The 22,437-nt window shown below is 40.5% G+C and overlaps 1 protein-coding gene and 1 long non-coding RNA gene across 3 annotated transcripts in view; one reads left to right on the forward strand and one right to left on the reverse strand.

Moving 5' to 3' along the window:
* The window catches only part of CPQ (carboxypeptidase Q), a 335,799-nt gene that overhangs the window by 47,942 nt on the left and 265,420 nt on the right, over nt 1-22,437 (forward strand). For both annotated transcript variants that reach the window (XM_029923922.1, XM_029923923.1), the window contains exon 2: nt 1,424-1,631. In XM_029923922.1, coding sequence (XP_029779782.1) covers nt 1,424-1,631 — 208 coding nt within the window. The remainder of the gene's footprint in view (nt 1-1,423; nt 1,632-22,437) is intronic.
* On the reverse strand, nt 6,271-17,862 carry LOC115279369. Its single transcript, XR_003903390.1, has 2 exons — nt 17,672-17,862; nt 6,271-6,490 (listed from the first exon to the last, which is right to left on the reverse strand). It is a non-coding gene; the product is annotated as an uncharacterized LOC115279369 (long non-coding RNA).

A 22,437-nucleotide genomic window follows, 5' to 3' on the forward strand; every position in this document is an offset into this window, starting at 1 on the left:
ATCAAGTTGGTTTCCAGTGTTCTTCCCCACAAGCGCCCTCCTCCATGCCCCTCTCCCCCGCTCCCTTTCCCCGTCCCCTGTTAGCCCTCAGTTTGTTTCCAGTATTCAGGAGTCTCTCATGATTTGCTTCCCTCCCTCTACCCAACTCTTTTCCCCCACTTCCCCTTCCCATGGTCCTCCGTTAGGTTTGGTGGAGACATGCTTATAGATCTGTAGTCAGTCACTTTAAAGTAAAATTACAAATTGAGTCCAGGTAGGAGAACCAGAAGCAGGAGTGGAGCCAGCCCAAAGGGTCCATTATAATGGGGCCTATACTGAAAGCAAGAATTCTCTTATACCTGCAGTGCATTTTAAGAGGATTTTCCAAGTAACAGTTAATATTTTAATGGCATCTGTTAACCTTCCAGGAAAACCTAGTTCTCTAGTTTGCAAGATTAAGGAAGCAGGCCAAATGCATGTTGATATTTCAGTTTTTACTGACATATTTCATGACTGCGTGGCTAAAGCCACAGAACAGTAGGCGCCTGCCACTTTCTTTTCACAGTTTTATTTAGTCACTGCATCTGGCCTTTGTTACTAAATATTGTTTCCTTGTCACTCAAACTGCTCCATCAAATTGGATCTTCAGTGGTCTGGCAGTTTTTGAATGACTTCTTGGAAGCTGTGAAAGCCTGTTCCTCCATCAGGAAGATCTGGGCAAGTCTTGTGGTATGAGGAAAGCTGGCACGTCCCATCTAAGTGACACAGCAGGATTATGGGACAATTACACAACAGCTTCAGGAGCTTTCTCTGAAGAATGATGATGTGTGTTGGTGATGAACCAGTACTGTAAATTGAGAAGCATGGGAAGTTTCCATATTCTTTGAGAATGTTTTGTATAAAGGAGGAAAGAAAACAAGCTGACTTTTCATAGTTCTTGGTAGAGGGTACATTAACTATTTGTCAAAAGTTGGATTTTTGAAGATTCTTGGCTTCTAAGAACATTCTTTAGGAACTGCCATTCTTAGTATGATGTCAATGAAGGTTGTTTAACAACATATCAAAATAGCTTTATTAAAAGATAAACATGTGTTCCCATAATCCCAGGGGAGCTTTCTGAAATGCATTTTCCTTATAAATAATTAGTGTCATTCTGTGAAACTGTGGCTTCTTAGGGTGGGAAGGGGGAAAAATCTATCTTTTTAAGCAATTTGTGGTTTAGTACCAGCTGGTCGAGTGAGTTGAAAAGCCTTCTGAGCTGTATGTCTTATTATTTTAAATGCCTTTTCTCTCTGTTGGGAAAGTGGCTGACCTCTGCTCTAGAACTTCAACTTCTCAAACCAGTTTGCCAGACTTAGCAGATCGAGCCTGTATGACCATCTCTGTGCCAATTCAACCAGGCTGATGGGAAACCATAAGTTAATCCTGTATGACTTTTTTCTAGGCATTACCGCAGAAGTTCTGGTGGTGACCTCTTTCGAGGAACTGCAGAGAAGGGCCCCAGAAGCAAGAGGAAAGATTGTTGTTTATAATCAACCTTATATCAACTATGCCACGACGGTGCAGTACCGGGTCCAGGGGGCGGCGGAAGCTGCCAAAGTGGGGGCTTTGGCGTCCCTGATTCGCTCAGTGGCTTCCTTCTCCATCTACAGGTTGGTCACAATGTTCATTTGAAATCCTTTAAGAAAAAACGAGATTTTCCATGTAAGAGAAACCCTTATGGAATAAAAACAAACCCTTCAAATGAAAATACTGATTTGTTTACGGAATTTTCCGTCATTCTATATTTGGTCACTTGTTTATAATGTCCTCTTTGGCCTTTTCAGGATTCCAAGCATTATTTGTACATTCCTTTAAAAAGCTTTCCACACCCATGATGACCCCACAACATTCCTTATATAACCAATATGTGATGTATTTTCATTGGAGGGAGAACTGTATTCACGTCTATGTTTCATCAGAGATTCCTAGTGACTTCAGAGGAAGCTAGGCCTTTTCCCATTGTTGCTAGAGAAGTGAAATCAAAATATGGGGGGTGACATGATGAGAGCACTCTGTGGTGTAGGTGGAAGGAGACTAGGGAGTAGAGGGTCTTGCATATAGACCTGGCTCTGCCCCCAAACAAGTCACAGCCTTGGGAAGGTTCTTAAACTCTTTGGGTCTTTGCATTCTCTGTTAAGCAGTGATGATGAAGGGCGCCTGGGTGGCTCAGTCGGTTAGGTGGCCGACTTCACCTCAGATCATAATCTCACAGTTTGTAGGTTTGAGCCCTGCATTGGGCTCTGTGCTGACAGCTCAGAGCCTAGAGCCTGCTTTGGATTCTGTGTCTCTCTCTCTGCTCCTCCCCTACTCCTGCACTGTCACTCTCTCTCAAAATTAAATAAACATTAAAGAAAATTTTTTTACATCACTGATGATGAAGAATAATAAATTTACAATATTACTTTTAGAATAAAAGAATAAACTTATGATAGATACTTGATTAAAGTGTTTGGTGATGTTTAAGGGCAGCATACATTTTGTCTTTTTCTTTGTATTTCTGATTGAGGTAATTGCAAGATCCTCAGTCTTTTTTTTTTTTTTCAATGTTTTATTTATTTTTGAGAGAGAAAAAGAGACAGCATGAGCAGGGCAGGGTCAGGGAGAGAGTGACACACAGAATCTGAAGACAGGCTCCAGGCTCTGAGCTGTCAGCATAGAGCCCAACGTGGGGCTCACACTCATGAACTGTGAGATCGTGACCTGAGTCGAAGTTGGGCGCTTAACCGACTGAGCCACCCAGGCGCCCTGACCCTCAGTCTTAAGATAAAATTCAGCATTGCAGTGGAGAAAAGGTCTGAAACTTGGCCTGCAGACATTTGGCCTCGTTTAATAGCTACATATGGTGGTGCCACACATTCACGGTGAAATATTTGATGGGATAAACATGGATAAAAGAAGCACCATTTTAGTGTTGTAGTCTTGTCTCCCAAAGATAAAAAAAAACTAAACAAAGCAAAGCTTGTGGAAACAATTGCAAATCAGGTTTATTTGGGTTTCAAGATCAGATTAGTATCTATTGTAAAGAAAGGTTTGTTTATTCTACACAATTTTTGTTTGGATCTGGAGACATAGTTGCTTGACCTTAACTAGCACCCTCCACCCTTGAAAATAATAAAACTGATGAGACATCAGCAAATAGGAAACCCAGTCCGAAGAGAGTTGTCCAAAAGTTCAGAGAAAAGAGGAAAAGGAGATTTTTCTTTAATGGGGATAAGATATCTTCCCAGGGAGGAAGAAGAGACATGTTAACATTACTTGTGAAAAGTTTTAGGAGAGAAAAACTAGTTCTACTAATGTCACAGTGCTAAAAATAATGTTCTTTGTAGAGTCCAAAGGTTTGGTGACTAGTGAAATAATCATTGGACCATATTCTTCTGGATGGTTAATCTTCCCAGGAGGGAAGTCCTAAAACGGCTAGCTTACTTCCCAGAATACCCCAGTCGCCCCTTAGAATAACACACTCAGCAAGCTGTGGCCGTTCACTGTGATTTCACTGGTCATGAGATCTGAGTTATGGGGCTAGACTGTTGCTTTGTGAAATTGGGTGATTGCCAAGAATATTTATTTAAGAACTACTATTCATAAGACTAATAAACTCCCAGATGACTTAGTGTGCTGCAGTATACCAGGGCTAAACTGATGGTTTTTTTCCTGGTGTAATGAAGACATCTGGAAATCCAGGCTATAACCTCAGAGCCCCAGAAAAATTTTGCCCAGCATGGGACATAGAAATGTATTGTTAGCCTTTAATATTTGGGGTGAACAACTTATAGTGTATATTAAAAAGACACTTTTCTTAATATTTCTAGACCTAGACTGATTATAATCTTTTCATTGATTTTATAGCCAACCATATTTCACTGGACTCTCGACCTCTGTGACTCCATATTTTTGACATTTAAAAAACACATAACATTTCCCTTTACACAGTACTTTAGAATCTTTCACGTATGTCACACTACTTGTTCTGACAACTTAGTGGGCCAAGCAGAAGGGTCACTATTATACCCATTTTACAGATAGAGAAATAAAAGGTCAGAGGATTCAGCATAGTAACATGTTTAAGTCTTACATCTTGGGAAAAAAAACCACCAAAATGAAACAAACTCTTTTTCCACTTCTAGCTGTTTCTTAGGCTAATTTTCCTTAAAGAGTATTTTATATTCCTGTCTCTAATTTCTTCACCTGTCGTTCACTCTGCAGACCATTTTAGTCTGGCTTTTGCCAATCCTGAAATGGAACTTGTTAAGGTCACAAATAGCAGCCTAGTTGTCAAATATAACGTACATTTTCAGGCCATCATCTTACTTCACCTCTCTGAAGCATTTGTCACAGTTGACTGCTTTCTAAAGACCTCTTCTCTTTGGCTTTTATGACTTGTTTCTTGTATTCTCTCTATCTTGCTCTCACTATTTCTCTCTTTCCCACTTACCTTACTTCCTTTTCTGTTTCCCTGACTTCTCACTCCGAACATTCTCCCTGAGCAGTCCCATCATGCTTGTGGCTTCAGCCACCATCTCTCCTGTGACACTTTCCAAACCCACCTCTCCTTTTTGAACTGCTGTCTGAGAACCAGGCCCATACATCTGATGACCTCCTGGTCCTTCTTTTGGATGCTCCTTGGTTATCTCCACTTCAGTTTTCTTCAAAACTGAACTCATCTTTTTATCTCTTCATCCTGCATTTTCTACCTGAGGGAAGAGAGTATCATCTATTCTTTGTTGTTGTTGTTGTTGTTGTTAAAAAAATGTTTTTACATTTATTTATTTTTGAGAGACAGAGAGACAGAGCATGAACAGAAGAGGAGCAAAGAGAGAAAGAAACACAGAGTCTGAAGCAGTCTGCAGGCTCTGAGCTAGTGGTCTGCACAGAGCCCAATGCAGGGCTCGAACCCATGAACTGTGAGATCACGACCTGAGCCAAAGTCAGACGCTCAACTGATTGAGCCACCCAGGCGCCCATATTCTGCCTTCTAAGTGAGATGGTTTCTGAGAACTTTTTTCCTCTTCCCTTATCATCATTTCAGATAGTTACTATGCCTCCTAAGTTTTGCTCTTTATTAGTCATTTTAACAAATACATATTGAGTAGCTCCCTTTCCCAACATAACTCCACATTCTAGTCAGGAGTCACTAACACTTTCCCAATGCACTATGTTTCCTCAGGGTTTAATGACTTTGCATATACTTTCTCCCCCGCAACCTTCTGTCCCTTTCCTCATTGTCTCATACTGTCCTTTAGGATTCATCTTAAGTGTTTCTTTTCTCGGGGAGCCCTCCCAGATATCTAGCTCCAGCCCAGGTGAGCCACCTCCTTCTGGTATTTCCACATTGTCCTGTGCATACTCTGTATCGTAATGTCTTGGAGGTAGATGTGATTCATGCTTTGATAGGGTACACTAACTGTTGTAACAAGTTCAAATCTAAGTCACTTAACACAAGAAGAGTTGATTTCCTGCTCATACAATAGGTCTAAGAGGGTGTTTAGTAGGTGGCCTTCTGCTCCTTTCCATCACCTCTAAGATCTCAGAGTCTTTTGTGGGATCTTCTGCATCCAGCTGGCAAATCAAAGGCAGAGAGAAAAAGCTGATAATCAAATAAGAGATTTTCCATGGCCAGATCTGGACAGGGCATGGCTCACTTCTGCTCACATTTCACTGGCCAGAATGAAGTTATGAAGCTGGGAAACGTGGTCTATCTTTATGTCCTCAGTGAAAGATAAACTGTCCAGTCCATTCTTATCACCTGACTCTACTGTAAGTTCCAGAAAGAGGGAGGGGGAAAGGGGAGGTGATGGTCAGGGAGGAGGGCACTTGTGGGGAAGAGCACTGGGTGTTATATGGAAACCAACTTGGTAATAAACTATTAATAAAAAAAAAGAAAGACATGGAAAATCTCTCTCTCTCTCTCTCTCTCCCTCCCTCCCTCCCTCCCTCCCTCTCTCTCTCTCTCTCTCCCTCTCTCTCTCTCTCTCTCTCTCTCTCTCCCTCCCTCCCTCCCTCTCTCTCTCTCTCTCTCTCTCTCTCTCTCTGTGTATCTAGATTCCCATCACTTAGTATTTTTATTACATAATAGTCATCCAGGAACTATTACATAATAGACATTACAGAATCGTCATTCTGTTGAAGGAACAAACTGGTTTGAGATTGTGTAGCCAGTCATGGCGGGGCTTTTATAACAAACCAGGTGACCAGATTCCAGATGTTCTCTGACCAAACTGTGTAGCCTCTGGACAGTAAATTCAAAACAACTTGAATTTTTAGGGCATTTCAATTTGTGTTTAAGAACAATATCCAGGTGCCCAGTATGCCAGATCGTATCTTTTTTCTGCCACAACATTCATGAACAATGATGTTTTGAATTGCTGTTTGAATAAAACCGCTCCCTTCTCTCTGACGGACATTTCACCATTAGTTTTATGGGGGTGATGATACTGGGTTTTGTCTAGGCGTCGTGTCGAGGTCAGCAATCCTAGAGAAAAGAATAGAAATTATAATTAGTTTCTGACTGACTTCAAAATCCCCTAAAATGCAGAGCATGTATGTGCTTTACCAGTTTGACTTGACATTTGTGCAATTAACAATATATGTCAGCCATTTTGGATGTACAACAGTCACATGATTACATGACGGATGTCCTTAAGAAACATCTGTAAAAAGTCCATTACTTGTTGCCTTACATATCTCCAGGTTCATTGTTGTTATGTCTCTGCATTGCCATTATTAGTACCCTTGTGCTCAAATTTACTTCAAGAAGAAGAATTTTTTTAATTGATGCTTTTATAATGGCTCTTCTTTTATTCACATTAAGTATCAACCGGGACTCTCATTGGATCCTTATTAAGTTTTTTGTGTGTAAATTACCTTTTACCTTTGTCAGAGGAGGATATTTTAGGGACAAGTGTAATTGTTAACTTAAGTTCTGCAGAGGAACCATTTGCTTACATTATTTCTCAAATTAATTATATTTTAAATAAATACTTATTGAGAGCTTAACAGTTGCTCTGAAATTGCCAAGCAGTAGGGTTATTAAAATAAATTAGACATGTTTTTTGCCCCTCAGAAATATTCTATCTGGCTAAAAGAGAAGAAGGTTGAGCTGAAAATATAAATGAATAATGTAATCTGTTTTATATTTAGTGCTAAATGAGTGATTCGGGGAAAGGAATAAAGGAAAGAAATGAACATTTATTTAGAACCTACTTTGTATATCTTTGTGCATCTCTGAAGACTTAGTTTGTTGCAATTAATTCTTTATGCAGCGCAATAGAGGTAGATAATAGGTATCTCTCTTTTATTGAAAGAGAAACAGGTTCAGAATGGCTAATCAAGTTACACAGGTATTGAAAGAACTAGGACTCATACTTAGACTCTCTGACTCTAAATTCCATGCATTTTGAACTCTACCAAACTTTGGAGTCTAAAAGAGATAGCAGAAGTCTGATTAGGGCTGGCTACATTGAGGATGTGGAGTTTGGGTATGTATACTCCACAAAAAGCTGAACTTAAATAAGAGAAGAGGGGTGGAAAGACTTTCCATACATGATCAAGGCAAGGGCGTGGGAATGCTTGATGAACTTGGGTAATACGCAAGTAGACCAGTATGGCTGGAGCCAGAGGTTTCATAGGAGATCACAGAAATGTAATTTGGGGGTGAATGGAAGAGACCAGGTTATGAAGAATCCAGAGTAACAGAATAGGGAGTTTTAAATTTGATGTGGAGAAAATGGGGGGATCATTGAATGTGATCAAGTTGGGGGTGATGTTGCAGAGCAGTTTTTCTCTAATGACAGTCTCTGGAACACCTCAGCCTCACCTGGGAGCTTGAGATATGCAAATTATCCGGCTCCCTTTGACACCCCTTAAGTTAAAAATGCTTGGGGGTGAGGCTTATGGTTTAACTAGCCCTCCAGGTGGTTCTGGTGCATGTTAACAGTTGGGAACTACTGTTTCAGAATGGTGACTCCGTAGCCTGCTATGGGAAGGAAAGAGGTTAGTGCTCTAACAATGCAGGTGTGAAATAATGAGGGAGGGATGGCAGTGGAAATGGAAAGCAAGGCGGGGTAGTGTGAAAAAACTGATCAGAGTTTGGTTGTATTTGAAGTGGGGGAGGGGGCAGGAGGAAGGGTCAAAGTTTACAGTAAGGCAAGGACCAAAAACCAGGGAATGAATCTGTGTTCAGTTCAGCGCAATATTTGAAAGATTTACAGAAAATGGGATTTTGTGGTCTTTAGGAAGAAAACCAAGTCTGACAGTTTGTCCCGTAAGGCAGACCAGCTGAGTGGAGAAGCCACCAAGTCCTCTAGTCGGTGGGTTGTACCCTCTCCAGTCTGTTGCAGCTCCCCAGTTTCTCCTGGTGACTGGGGATAATGGAGCTGTCGTCGGGAGAAGGAGCTGGCTGGAGGCAGTATGAGCTTGGGTTTTAGACGTTATGGGTTTGAGGCAACTGTGAGAAGTTGCATTACCCTGGTTTTTATACTTTGTAAGAAAAAAACAGGTAAGCATTTCCATTCCCAATTATCTGCTTTTTGGATCACCCAAGGCAATTTAAAATTCTGGGCGGGCTTCCTTGCGGTGCAGTGCCGTGGGACTCCCACCTCCTGCCTTCTCTGCCTGCAAGCTCAAGAATGCAAAGTGAGTTTTACATTAGCCCAAGTAAAACACAGTTCAGAAGGTAACTCTGCTGAGGCCAAACTGTCTGTTGTACTCCCATTGCCAAATACACATTTCTTCCTACTCATTTTCTCCACTGCTCCAGATAAATGAACACAGACTATAAGTTTTAATCAGCTAAGGAAGCAAAAGGCTTTCCTTCCACTTTCCTAAGAAAATTACATCACCACACTGGGTAAGAATTCATGGAGGCGGCCATGGCTTGTTGATAGAACTTGCTTTGTAAATTCTCTTAGGTTATGTTTTATATCACTTGGCCTTCCTGTGCCATTTTGATAAGAATAGTGAAGAGGAGGAGGCGTAGCAGCAATCCAGTTTGAAGACAACTAAGATCTGATTAAATATTCAGCTGGAGAGAGAGAGAGAGATGAGAGAATCCAGGTGATGTTTTTGGAGCGTCAGAGAGGGAGAATGTTATACCATCTGGTAGGAGAGCTGTGAAAAAGTCTATAAATCAATCTTATAATGATACTTAATTAATACTGAGTCGATAAATGACATAATTGAAGCACTGGTTGGGCTACATCCTAGAGTCGAATAGCTTCGGAGAGGGCTCTGATTAGAGCCATCACAATTTATAAAACATTCTTCATCTTGAGAAAGCATCTTGATGAGATTTAACATGAACATTTTTGTAATCAGAGGGCCAGCTTAAAACATTCAGACAGAGGTGAAATGTCTTAAGAGGTCTGTTTTGGATGATTTTTGAAAGCCAGTTATTCCCAGAGAGTCAAAAAGCTTGTGCCCAAACCCCGCCTCCCATTGCTTTTTTAATGGGAGAAAATTAACGCTGCTCCTTCACACTTAGACCATCTTGGATTTTTGATGTCCTGGTGGTTTGGTTTTTTGGCGTGACCTTAGCATAATTAGCTCTCAAGCTTGATTTAAATTATTTTGAAATATCATTGCAATTTGGGGGGGGCATATGTGCCTGCTGGTGATTACAAAATAAAGAGGATACCACCGTGACTCAAATCAGTGCAACTGGGCCAGCCTCCATTAGTAGGCTCTTTTCCTGCCTTACATTGTTTTTGCTTAATTCACTCTGAGGCTCATAACAGATGCACAGTAATCAAGCAGAATGCCAATCCTCATCATTTATGCAGGTAGAGGCCACTGTGCTCCCGAGGGGGGGATCCAGAGAAGACCCACACTGAGCACAGAGTTTTTTGTTCCTTCTCATCATCCTTTTCTTTTACCTCTCTTCTGATTTTGGAAGATAGATTCTTCTTATAAAGCCTTTGTTAGAGATTCTAAAATGGTCTCTAATCATTGAAATCTTATTATTGCTTCAAATAGTGTGACAGGCATACTATCTCATAATGGATAGAATCAGGCAGTGACTCCGGAGCCTCGCTTCTGGAGTCGTGCTGCCTGGGTCTTTAGCCACTTGCCACACGTGTGACTTTGGCAAAGTGTGTACACCCCGTGCCTCGGTTTCATCTATAAAGTGGGGGAAACCATTGTACCTTCTTCCTGGTGTTTTGCAAGGCTTTAAATGAGATGTTAGTATTGCCTGACACATAGTTTTATATACATGTAAAGTGCTGTTGTTATAGAGTCTTGTGAAATAATGACTGGATATACTTACTGACTCAAAGAGGAAGGGAAGGAAGGAAGTGTGGAGCGACAGAGGGAGGGAAGGAGAAAGAAAAGAGAAGAAGGAAGAAAGAGAGGAGGAAAGAAGAAGTTAGTGGATTTGGTCTCACTGTTGTCATTGCATCGCTCTGCAACCCTAACACCATATCCCTGCTTTAATCTCCACCTGTTTAGTTTGTCCAGACTCTTGTCTTATGTGTTTGCTAGTCTGTTTCTCACTCTGAATTGGAAGTTCTCCTGGGGACATACTGTGTGTCTTATTCATGTCAGTGTCCCCAGAGCCGTGCTCAGTGCCTGGCACACAGTAGTGCTTGAATGAATGAATGGAGGAAGAGTTGGTGCAGCCTGCCTGGTTCGCAAACATGTAAATTCAAGGTGTCACCATTTCACGTTGATAGAAGTTGAATAAGACTATAGACGAGGTGACTACCCTTTTGAATTGCTACTTATCAAAAATAGAATCTCTGGCATCTGAGAGGAGACTTTATAGTTATGTAAACTTTGGTAAAGTATTGCAAACTGCATATTACTATGGGGCTTTGTGAGCCTGCTGTAATTAATGGTCTGTTTGGATTCTTAGTACTGACTGTCATCTTTCATCTGCTTATAACCTTGATATAAAAATTTGTTCTTGGCTGCTATTTTGCATTCATAATTTTAAAATGTATATAAATGTTCACCTTCTATTTTCCAGCTTTCTGATTATTGAAAGCACAAGCTTAAGAATCATATCACCGTGGCATGTTCTTCTGAATCTCTAGCGGTAAAAAGAAATTAATGCATTTTGAATTCAGGTTTTGGGATTATGACAATGTTGTTTGCTTATGTAGTACCCTTTGAAAAATGTCTCATGGAGCATATGAACCGAAAGAATCCTGAGTAGCCTCAAGTCAGTCTTCTGCTATTGCCTTTGTTTTCTTTTTCTCTCTTGAAAGCTAAAGATGACTCTTAAAATCTTCTTGCATCCAAATGACCCCACTGGTTTCTTTAACTTTCTGGAGAAAATGCCAACCAGAAGGGTCTTCTGGGAAATTTTGAAGCTAGCAAATATAACAATATATAGAGTAGGATTTGGAATCTGACAGCCCGGGACTCAAATGCAGATTCTGCCACTTTTAGTGGTGTTCCTGACCAGCCTTATGTCTACTGCTCACCGACTCTGAGCCTGTCCTCAACTGTAACATGGGGAGAATACTGCGTACCTCTAGCGTTGTTGACAAAATGAAATGAGATCAAGCTCTAGAGGTGGAACCCGCAACATGGGAAGCAGTCAGTGAATTATAACTGACATATTATTTTGATCACGGTCACTATCATCATTAACATCCTTAGGCCATGATAGGACTGAGCAGGTAGCTTGATATGAACGGACTTATCTTAAAAAGCAACAGTTCCAGGACTCTCCACAGTGTGGGCTCCAGACCATGGTTCTGATTATCTCCTGATTTCAGGAACTACTCTTATAGTCTCCTCCAGTCTTTGGCTTAAAGCTCTGCTGTTTGTCTTTTCTCCTCTCTCTAGCCTCACACTGAATACTTGATACTGTTCTTTGTGTAGAAGTGTTAAAGATGTGGTGACTCAGGCCAGTGATCAGTGACGAGCTGATGGAGATGCCGTAAGTTTCTATTTGAAATGCTATCCAAGCTATTTTCCACCTCAGGGCCTTTGCACTCATTGATCCTTTTGTCTGAGGGAATTCAGTTTCCCCAGCTTTTTATATGGCTGACTCCCTTTCAGTCTTCAGATCTCAACTGAGAGGGTTTTTTTGTTTTTTGTTTTTCCTGAAAGACCTTTCCTGACAGTCCCAAGTAGTGTAGCATTTTCCCTCAAATTCTCTTACCTGATACCTCTTCTGTATGCTCAGAATCCTAAGAACATTTGGTAACTTTCATATAACTACCTATTACTTGTGTATCTCACCATGAGAATATAAACTCCACGAGGGCTAGACTACATCCTTCTTCTGCATGATTATATTCTCTGTATGCAGGAGATTACCTGGCACACAGCAGGTACACACATGATATTCATAAAATGAGTAGCTATTTAAAAAATAATAATCTAAGATCAAAGAAGTATACCAAAATCAGATACATACTGAATCATGTCTGTTTTCTGAAGCCATATTCTAAAGTATCACGTACTTTTTCCCCTTTTTCTTTTTTTAGAAAAATATCAGTTTATGGTAAAAATCAAAAGAATATTAAATGACTCATAAACTCTTTATAAGAAATTGCCTAACTTTTTCCAGAGAGGCAGCACCACTTTACATGCCCACCAGCCCTGTGTAAAAGTTCAGGCTGCTCCACGTCCTCAAAACAATTTGCTGTTGTCAGTCTGTTTAATTTTAGCCACTCTGGTGGGCGTACATTGGTACCTCATTGAAATGTTGATTTTCATTTCCCTTATGACTAATGATGTTGAGCACTCTTTCACGTGCTGATTGGTCATTTCTGAATCCTCCTCTGTGAAGAGTTTGCTCAAGTCTTTTGCTCCTTTTATAACTGGATTGTTCTCAAATTATTGAGTAGTAGGAGTTTTTCATTTATTCTAGATACAAGTGTATTGCCAGATATATGTTTTGCAAGTATTTCCTCCCAGTTGGTGTCTTGCCTATTCTTTGTTTTTATTGTTGTCATTATTGTTTTGCTTTGTTCTTTGGCTCACCAGTGTCTTTTGATGAGGAGGAGTTTTGAAATTAATGAATTCTAATGTATCCATTTTTGTTTGCATTCTGTGTTCACTCATACTCTTCATCAACATTCATTATTTAATATTTTGCCACATGTGCTCTCTCTTTCTGACTTTCAGAATCACTTGAAGGTGAGGTAGGTAGAGCCATGAAGACACCTTGCCCAGAAATCCATTAGCATGTATTTCACACGAACCAGAGCCTTCTCTACCACAATGCAGCAGCAGCATTATCGTACCTGTGAAATCTCCATTGTTACATAATGCACCTTGTCCTGTTGTTCCTCACTCTCAATAGTGTCCCTGATTTTTCCCCCCAGAATCTGATCAAGGACATCCTTTACATTTAGTTGTCATATACTTTAGTCTCCTTTAATCTGGAACTTTTGCCTAGCCTTCCCAATATTTTTTTACACTGACATTTTTGAAGAATACAGACAGCTGTTTTGCACAACGTCCCTCAATTTGAGATTGTTATTTCCTCATTATTAGATTCAGAGTAAATCTTTTTTGGCAACAATTCTCTATGGATAAGGCTGCATCCCTTGTATTGCATTGCGTACAGAAGCAAATAATGTCAGATTTCTTTATTAGCGAGGCTAAGTTTGATCACTTTTCTAAGGCAGTATCTCTGGATTTCTTCACTGGAAAGGTACTTTTCATATTCGTAGAAGGAATATCTTATAATTATGATGAGATGAGTTGGCAATTTGTGATTCTTACGTTTCCTAATAAAATTTCACCCAATGAAAATTTAGTATATGTTTTTATTAAAAATTTTTCAAGTTTATTGATTTATTTTGGGAAAGACAGAGAGTGCGAGCAGGGGAGGGGCAGAGAGAGAGGGTGAGAGAGAATCCTAAGCAAGTTTTGTGCTGTCAGCACAGAGCTTGATGCAGGGTTTGAACTCACAAACTGTGAGATCATGACCTGGCCGAAACCAAGAGTGGGACACTTAACTGAGGGAGCCACCAGCTGCCCCTAGCAATATGTTAATGATTCTTGCCTGGGTCAGTCATCACACTGATGGTTGCAAATGTTTTTCTAATTCAGTTATCCCTGTCACATTGATTACCTGGCCTGCTTTTGTACAGAGAGCTCACCTTTCCCCCCTCTCATTGTTTCTGAGTATCACTCCATGGAGTTTTAAAAGTGTATGCATTAAAATTCATTACAGCCATTATTCTTCTTGACAAAGCATCAAAAATTTCAAAGTGCTTAATAAATGTCAAAGTTGTTAGTATTTTACTTGAGTATTTGATGCATTGGAAGGAATTCACCTTTTTATATCCAAAGGAACCCAAACTATCTCAGATAAGTCAGCTAATTAGTGGGGTGTAATCAATACCATTTCCTCTGAACTTTCTCATTAACAGCATGAGCTTTGGAGTTAGAACTCCTGAAGTTATTTTTAGAGTTTACCATTACCAGTGTATACCATATGCAAATGAAGATCGTTCACCCCATACATAATTGCTGTTAATTGTTAAAATAAATGAGCAAAACTCTTAAATCCAGCAACTGCTCCTGATTTGCCCTATATATTTTTTTCTTTTTTTGCTGATGTTGAGGAGTGTGTTTTCAAAGAACCCTTTCCGGGAGAAATAAGTGTCCCAGTGTGGGCTTGCAGAAGCCAACAAGGATGCATCTTTGGGGGGGAGTTTAACTAATTTCTGTGGCGGAGTACAGAAACCTGTAAATGGTCTAACCCCTCCAGCTCCCTGATGTCATCAGCGGTTGGGAAACGCTGGGCGGCCTTGGCCAGCAGGTCAACAGTAATTGTGTAAAAGCTGAATGAATGTCTGTTGCTGCTCCATAAATTACATATTTAACATTTAGGAGAATTTAATTTTTACCATTTCCCAATTTCATTAATTTGGTAAGTATTTATTTAATGATTGTTTATTTTTGAGAGAGAGAGTACTCTTGCACGCAAGCACGCAAGCGGGGGAGGGGCAGGGAGCGAAGGGAACAGAGGATCAGAAGCCAGCTCCCAGGCAGGCTCCAGCTCCCCAGCCCTGAGATCAAGACCTGAGCCAGGGTCGGACACTTAAATGACCCAGCCACCCAGGCGCCCCACAATACGCATTTATTAAGCGTCTTTCATATTTCAGGCCCGGAGAGGACCCACGTTTTGTAAGACTAGGCTCTCATATAATTTGGGGGCCTCTTTAAGAATAAGAACACCAAATTACACATAAAAATTTAGATATAAATCAACCTTTACTTAGAATAACAAAGAAATCATAACAAATTACAAATTTAAGAAAGTTGCCAAATACTACAAACAAGACAAAATTCAGAAAAATACAATGTTTTATCAGATAACTGCTAGTCACACTGCCATATTTTTCCTGCTTCTCGATGGCCTACTCTTTGGCTGACTTTTATGTGACAATGCTTTTGTGTTAGGTTGTGGAAAGAGAGATTAAATAGAGAGTTCAGTCTTTCCTCCAGCATAGTTGATAGAAACTTAGTTTTTAATATTGATAGTCTGGTCAAGTTTATTTGAGGTTTACAGCTTTGTATTGGTAATATGTACATTTTTAGGATTGTTATCACATTAGGGAAATCTGCTATTCCGTTTCTTCCACAAACGAGCATTACGATTTCAGGACCTTATACCTTTTCTTGCATAGTGACAGTGGGTTGACAACATCTGAACAAGTTTGTTGTCTGTTTCCTCTTTAGTGGTATATCATAACTTTTTGTTACCTTTATATTTGTCAGTATTTTGTGTCAAATCAGTAAGAAATTTCAGTCTTTTTTCAAGGTGATTTACTCTTCACTATTTATATTCCTAAATAATCTACAAGGCTATTTGTCATGAATACTCGAAGTACATCTCTTCCTCTCAATAAATCATGGATTTTGTATGCTTCTTTGTCTGGTACTGACAGACGTGGTCAGGATAAATGTGTCCTATATCCTAACATGAGATCCAGCATGCTGACACACATAAATCATGGGACTTCATACATAACTGCACTCACTGATCATAGTGCAGCTACAAGTTGGCCCCCTGCAAACAGAGAAATTCTGTTAAATTCCATTTTACATGACTTCCTTAAAAAGGAAAAATAAAATATAAAATTAGAAGTTGTGTTCATATTGGGCTTGCTGCTGTCAGCACAGAGCCTGCTTTAGATCCTCCGTCCTCATCTCTCTGCCTGCTCATGCTTTCTCTCTCAAAAATAAATAAAACATTAAGAGAAAAAGAAGTTGTGTTCCTAATATACTCTGAATTACTGACTCTATTTGTCATAGGAGAGTACTTCCATTTTAAGAAGGCATAGACAAGAATTGAATCATTCATTTGCAGTTTTACAATTTGATCACTGGAAGAATTTTTCTAGCAACTAGCATCTGGATCTCTCCCCCTCGCTCCCTACTTTCATTGCCAGGTGTTGCAGGATCCAGTCTTAGCACAAGATGGCCTCTGCCCTGCCCCTTTGTATTATGACACCAGCAGTCCCAGGAGCCATTTCAGGATGGAAATGACAACTGTGAATTACATAAATACATCCCTATAAACTCAAATTAACACAACCCCAAATCAACTTCCTCTCGGCTGGATCCTCGAATGCCTGTATTCATCCCACTGTTGTCCAGTGTGATGGAAGGGGTGACATAAAGGAAGTCAGAGTGGATTACAAGGGTTCACACCTGTCAAGTGCATAAACCAGTGCTGAGCTCCTGGTATGGTGTCGCATGTGTAGCTAACACCATTCTCCTCTCCCTCCCCCACCTCTACCTTCTCTTCCTCCTCACTGCAATACACATTTTAGTGGACTTTTCAGTTCTTAGTCGTTTTGGAATTCTTATAAGCAGCTTTTTCCGATGTCTACTGCCTTTTCCTTTTAGAATCTCGATTTCAAAAATGTTACAGCCTGGATGAGCCCTTAGAGAACACCTTCATTTTACAGGTGAAGAATTTGGGGCTGAGGTCACTTAACTAGTCAACGGCAGAATAAGGACACTTGTCTTTTCTTTTTTTTATTATTTTTTAAAAGTGTATGTATTTTTGAGGGGTGCCTGGGTGGCTCAGTTGGTTGAGCATCTGACTGCTGCTCAGGTCATGATCTCACACCTGTGAGTTCGAGCCCCACATCAGGCTCTGTGCCGACAGCTCAGAGCCTGGAGCCTGTTTCGAATTCTGTGTCTCCCTCTCTCTTTGCCCCCCCCTGCTCTCACTCTGTCTCTGTCTCTGTCTCTGTCTCTGTCTCTGTCTCTGTCTCTCTCTCAAAAGGAGCAGAGGAAGAGCAGAGAGAGAGGAAGACAAAGAATTCCAAGCAGGCTCCACATTGTCAACATGGAGCCAACACAGGGCTTGAACCCACAAACCATGAGTTCATGACCTGAGCCAAAACAGAGTCAGATGCCTAACCAACCAAACCACCTAGACACCCCAGGACACATGTCTTTTAGCTCCTGATACCATGCTTCCTTTCTTCAAGTCTCCTAGGCAGATCTCTGGCAGATTACCCCCAGCCTCCAGAGATTACAAGTACATTGATTTAGGCATGTTGTGGGCTTGCTCCTCCCACCCACCCCAATTGATATTTTTAAGAGTCAAAAAACCCAATGTGCTTCTAAAATGCCACAAACTTGTGTGGCTTTGCTCATTTTGATAGGACTTCTGGCAAAGTGAACTGTATCATGAACACACTCGCAGGAAATGGAAACTCACCGTGTGAAGAGGAAAGCTTTCCTTGGGCCTTGTGTTTTCCTTCCCTCAGCAGGGGAAGAGCCTATTTGTCAGCTGCCTGGCCTTCCTCTGGTGCTTGGTTTTTAATCTCCAGGGAGGCGAGGCCGACAAAATGTCATCCCTTCTCCTGCTAAGGAAAGAAGCTGTGAAATAGATCTTCACCGCTGACATGTTTCACGTTGCCTAGCACCAGCCGTATCCATAACACCATGGTGTATTTAAAATACTTCTCTGTTGGAATATTTTCTTAAAAGGATTCTAATGCTCATACATACCCCAACTAGGTGTCGTGATATTATACTGATTTTTATCTTAATTGGAATAATTTCCCCGAGAAAACTTAAGTGTATGAACATATGCCTGTATCTTACCCATTACTGATCTGGATTTTCTGCTATACATTCTAGGGATCTCTTGTTAGGAGAGAAGAAGAGAAAAGAGCTAACATACATCCAACAGCTTTTAAGTATTTCCACTTTCTATGTATCATCTTAATTGAAACTTAACAAGAGCCTTGGGAGGCAGGAGATTTAGACACATTTTACATTTGCGTAACTAGACCCAGAATGTGTCATAGGGCATTTTGATAAAGATTTTTTTTTTTGATGGTCTGTTTTCTAATTTAAGAACTAACAGTCTTGATATAATTGAACTAGAAATTTAAAAGAATACATAGGTAAGGCTTTCATAAAATTATGTTACTAAATGTTGCAACAGCGTGTCCCAGTTGAGACCAGGCTGAGAGAATAAAAGGCAGAGAAGCACCAACCAACATCGGAACACTGGCAGTAATGACCTCAACAAGACTGCTGCAGGCTCGGGCCCTCTGCTCTGGAAGGGAGATTTTGAAAGACATCTTGGTTATATTTCTGGGAGGCACAATTGTTTCCTACGCTTCCCTCTTGTGTCCTTCCTCCTTCTCTTTATTCAGTACCTTCTTGTGGCAAATAACAGTTTCTAAATTAGATTCCCTGTTACCTTACAACGTGAAAGACAGAGGCACCAGCAGTATCCTCCTGGCAACTATTTATGATATCTTTCCCTTCCAGAGATTTGCCCCGTGGCGGCTTCAATCCATTATCATCACTTCCTTTGCCCATTTTGGCAGCTCCCCAACACCTAGGGAGGGAAAAACAGATCTGCAGATATGCAAACCTCAAAATCAAGACTCAGTTAATGAAATCACTCCTCCACTTGCCCTTGCCTGTTACTGAATCGTGCTCCAGCTGGGATGGAAAAAGAGCATTGGCCATGCTGTCAAAAGCAGATCAGATTTCTCCAGTACTATTTCTTCCTTTCTTAACTAAAATCAAAACAAAGCGTGACACAAAAGGAACAGACCAAAAAAAAGAAAAAAGAGAGAGAGAGAGACACACACACAAGGTGAGAGGGAAGGTAGTTGGTACTGTTCTTGTATTTCATGTGTTCAATCACATTTCTCTTAGCAAATATGATTGGAAGTGGCCCCTTTTCCTTCTTCTGCCGCCTTCTGGCGTTAGATTGATAGGTGAAGATAAAAACACACTGGCCCTCTGCGAGGAGCTCCTTCTGTCTGCACATCTCCCCTCTGCTTGCCCTCTTGCTTGCTCCTGCTCGCCTCTCCCTCTCTTCATCTACCTCCCTCTCTCCTTCAATTCAGGGCTTCGAGAAATCTTTCACTCTTCTTTTGACAGGTGTCAAATAGACAGTGTGAGCTAATTTAAGCTGAACTGTCTGGGGAAACTAAATTTGTTTGGGAGAACAGCAATTTGGATGACAAGTGCCAGGACACACCAGATGGCATGACTGGAGGGACTCTGATCAGGCTCCCCGCTCATGTTCCAGGTGGCCTCTCTGTCTTTCTCTCTCACCCCACCCCCCATTCCTATTCTTACTTGTTCATGGTTGACCTAAACAGAAACCTTGAAATACAAATGAAGTTCCTCTAAGTTTCAAGAAAAACAATTGATAGTGATTCAGCATGAGATGTCCATATCCCCCGGAAAGAAGAGCCGGTGCTTACTTACTACTAATGTTTATTTTCCCCAGACCTGTTTGGGAAGGAGACTCAATTATGAGGCCTGCTCCTTATCGAATAAACAAATCTGTTACCAAAGCTGCAAACATTTTGACATTTTAGACACTCTCCAACTGTGACTATAGTTTGGAAATTCTTGCCAAGATATGAACAGACGTGTCCTCAAACTTCTGATATTTTGGGTTCTCAACTTGCCTGAAAGGGAACATACGGTCATAAATGTCACGGGAAGGTATTTAGTGTAAGGTAAAGTTTTTGTTTTTTTTTTGTCCATGTAAAACATTTTAAATTCAAGGCTAGGGCTCTGTGACAGGCTCTAATCTATGAATCACTATATTCTTAACATACCCTGAGAACAGGAAGAGAGAGATCAACCTTTATAGACACAGGCAGACTTTCTCTTCTGAACACTGGTAATTCCTGTGACATTTGCTGTTTGCTTATGTTTGCAGTGAAATTCCTTCCCTCAACTTTGCACTGTTACTGGTCACTTGACAGACCTTCTGGAAGAGCAGTACAAGCTGATGTTTTAGGTACACAAACAAAGCACATGTTTTCAGTGCTGGGTGTAAGGCATTTTTTGGTCAGCATTCGCTTTTCCAGCCTGTGGACTTTGGTGCTAAATTTACATGTTTTGGGAAGTTTGATGTTGTTGATAACTCAGTGATGAAACTCATTCACAGAAAAGGCTTATCGTGAGTGAAAAAATAAGCTACCAAATAGTGTGGACAACACATGCTTTCCTTTCTTATTTATTTTTGTACTAAATGATACCTGTGCTTGGAATTAGGAATCTCCTGGTTGGGGTAAAACCAGTTGATAACAATGCCATCCCGGTTTTATGAACAACTTCAGGTAGAGATCAGAGAAGAAGCCTCTGCGCACCTTCCTACAGCTGTCACGGCCCCTGCGGCGGGACGGCCCGTCGTCCCTCTGCTCTCCTCACCAAGGGCTTTTGGGACTTTTGCATATATTATTGTTGCTATTATTAAAGACTTAATTTTTAGAGCACTTGTACATTTACAACAAAATTAAAGGGGAGGTACAGAGATTTTCTGTGTACCCACTGCTTCCGTATGTGCCTAGCCTCCCCTGTTACCAATATCACTCACCGGAATGGAAAATGTTTTTTAAGTTTATTTATTTTGAGAGAGAGAGAGAGAGAGAGAGAGGACATGTGAGCATGTGCGCAAGCATCAAAGGGGCAGAGAGAGGGAGAGAGAGAGGATCCCAAGCAGGCTATGTGCTGTCAGCGTAGAGCCTGAATTTGGGACTAGATTACAGGACCCTGGAAATTGTGACTTGAGATGAAATCAAGAGGTGGACACCTAACTGAGTGAGCCACCCAGGCACCAGAGAATGGTAACGTTTTTCACCAGAGTTTACTTTAGGGTTCATTCTTGGTGCTGTAACGTTCTGTGGGTTTGGACACATGTATAATGACATATATCCATCATTACAATGCTATTTTGAGTATTTTCTCTGCCATGAAAATCCTCTGTGCTCTGCTTACTCATCTTTCTCTGCCCGTGGAAACCACTGATCTTTTTATTATTTCTCTATTTTATGTCTTTTAGAATGTCATAAACCTGGAATCATACAACGTATGGCCTTTACAGATTGTCTCCTTTCACTTAGTAATATACATTTAAGGCTCTTCCATATCTTTTCACACCTTGATAGCTCATTTCTTTTTAGCACTGAATACTATTCCATTGTCTGGATATTCCACAGTTTATCCATTTACCCGCCGAAGCACATCTTGATCATTTCCAAGGGAATAATTGGAATTCCTTTGGCAATTATGAATAAAGCTGCTATAAACATCCATGTGCAGGTTTTTATGTGGACATAAGTTTTCAACTCCTTTGGGTAAATACCAAGGAGCATGATTCCTGGATTATGCATATTTAGGTGTATAAGAAATTGTCAAACTGCCTTACAAAATGGCTGTACCAGTTTGCATTACCACCAGCAATGAAAGAGAGTTTCTGTTGCTTTACATCCTGGCCAGCATTTGGTGTTGTCAGTGTTTTAGATTTGGGCCATTCTTATACATGTTTAATGGTATTTCATTGTTGTTCCCTGTTTACGTATGATGTGTAGCATCTCTTCACATATTTGTTTGCTCTCTGTGTGTATTCTTTGGCAAGGTGTCTGTTAAGGACTTTGGCTCATTTTTAAATCAAGTTGTTTTCTTCTTCTTGAGTTTTAAGAATTCTTTGTATATTTAGGATAAACATGCTTCATCAGATGTGCCTTCTTCTCCCAGTCTTCTAATTTCCTTGATACTATCTTTGGCAGAGCAGAAGTTTTGGATTTTAAGTAAGTCAAGCTTCTCAGTTCTTTCGTGGGCTGTGTTTTTGGCATTGTATCTAAAAAGGCCTCACTGTACCTAAGGTCATCTAGGTTTCCCCTATGTTATCTTCCAGGAATCTTAGACCTATGAACACAGACATGTAGATCCGTGATGTATTTTGAGTTAGTTTCTGTGAAGGGCATAAGGTCTGTATCTGGATTTATTGTTTTGCATGTGAATCTCCAGCATCTTCTGTTGAACAGATTATCTACATTCCATTGCATTGCCTTTGCTCCTTTGTCAAAGGTCAGATGACTGTATTTATGTGAGTCAGTTTGGGGGTCTCTGTCCTACTCCATTGGTCTATTTGTCTGTTCTTTCACCAACATCCCATTCTGTTCTGACTACTGTAGCTTTAGAGTCATTTTTTTT

The sequence above is a fragment of the Suricata suricatta genome, chromosome 15 (assembly GCF_006229205.1).
Source record: "Suricata suricatta isolate VVHF042 chromosome 15, meerkat_22Aug2017_6uvM2_HiC, whole genome shotgun sequence".
NCBI classification, from domain to species: domain Eukaryota; kingdom Metazoa; phylum Chordata; class Mammalia; order Carnivora; family Herpestidae; genus Suricata; species Suricata suricatta.